Source organism: Octopus bimaculoides, chromosome 20 (genome assembly GCF_001194135.2).
Source record: "Octopus bimaculoides isolate UCB-OBI-ISO-001 chromosome 20, ASM119413v2, whole genome shotgun sequence".
Taxonomy (NCBI): domain Eukaryota; kingdom Metazoa; phylum Mollusca; class Cephalopoda; order Octopoda; family Octopodidae; genus Octopus; species Octopus bimaculoides.
The window spans coordinates 37,278,354-37,279,272 of NC_069000.1; the positions used below are offsets into that span (position 1 = coordinate 37,278,354).

General features: G+C 35.1%; 1 protein-coding gene across 1 annotated transcript in view; it reads right to left on the reverse strand.

Moving 5' to 3' along the window:
• LOC128250248 (cadherin EGF LAG seven-pass G-type receptor 1-like) overlaps positions 1–447 on the reverse strand; it is a 41,813-nt gene extending 41,366 nt beyond the window's left edge. The window contains exon 1 of the mRNA XM_052974969.1: positions 293–447. Coding sequence (XP_052830929.1) covers positions 293–335 — 43 coding nt within the window. The 5' untranslated portion in view covers positions 336–447. The remainder of the gene's footprint in view (positions 1–292) is intronic.
• Positions 448–919: the final 472 nt, after the last annotated feature.

The following is a 919-nucleotide window of genomic DNA, read 5'->3' on the forward strand; positions in this document are numbered from 1 at the left end:
TATATATATATATATATATATGTATGTATGTATGTATGTATGTATGTATTTATGTATGTATTCCACACAATTTCTGTCTACTAAATTCCCTTTCAAGACATTGATCGGCTCGGGGTCATAGTAGAAGACAATTACCTAAGGTACCGCGCGATGTGAGACCGAACTCAAAACCATGTGGCTGCAAAGTGAGCTTCTTACCCAACAAATTAAAATAAATGTTATTTTGAAGTTCAAAAACTGCATAAATTCAGTCAGCGTTGAAATTTGTAGTTAAGATTCGATTATTTCTTACCTGAGAATGTTGAAAAAAGACTGAGTAGTCTAATTGTATACATCGTGACGTGATGTGTGTAGTCATTCGTCTGGTGATGTTCATTCAGTCTTTAAGTTGCATCGGAAAATGATTCGGTTTATTTATTTCTGTGAGTCGAATGCTTAAGAAGGTGATACGATAATGACAACAACAACAACAACAACAATAATGATGATGATGATTATCATCAACACCACCACCATCATCATCATCATCATTATGACGTCGACGACGAGGGTGACGATGACGACGACGATGTTGCTTCCATTTTCTTTTTTTCTATTTTTTTGTTTATCAGTCCGTCATTTATTTTATGTAATTAAATCTGACTTTAAGATTAGGTCCGAAATGTTGGTTGCTATATGGGGGTGGGGGTTTGCTTGTGTTGCTTGTTGTTGTCGTTGTTGTTGTTGTTGTTGGTGGTGGTAGTCTTACTGGAGGTGGTGTTGTGACGATGTTAGGAAGTATTTAGAGCAGATTGCACATTTGTATTATGCATTTGTATTATACAGGGGTTGCATTATATAGCAATGCATTTAAATTTATTCCAAGTCCCGCTATACATCTCTCTCGCCTACTCTATATGCATATATATATATATATATA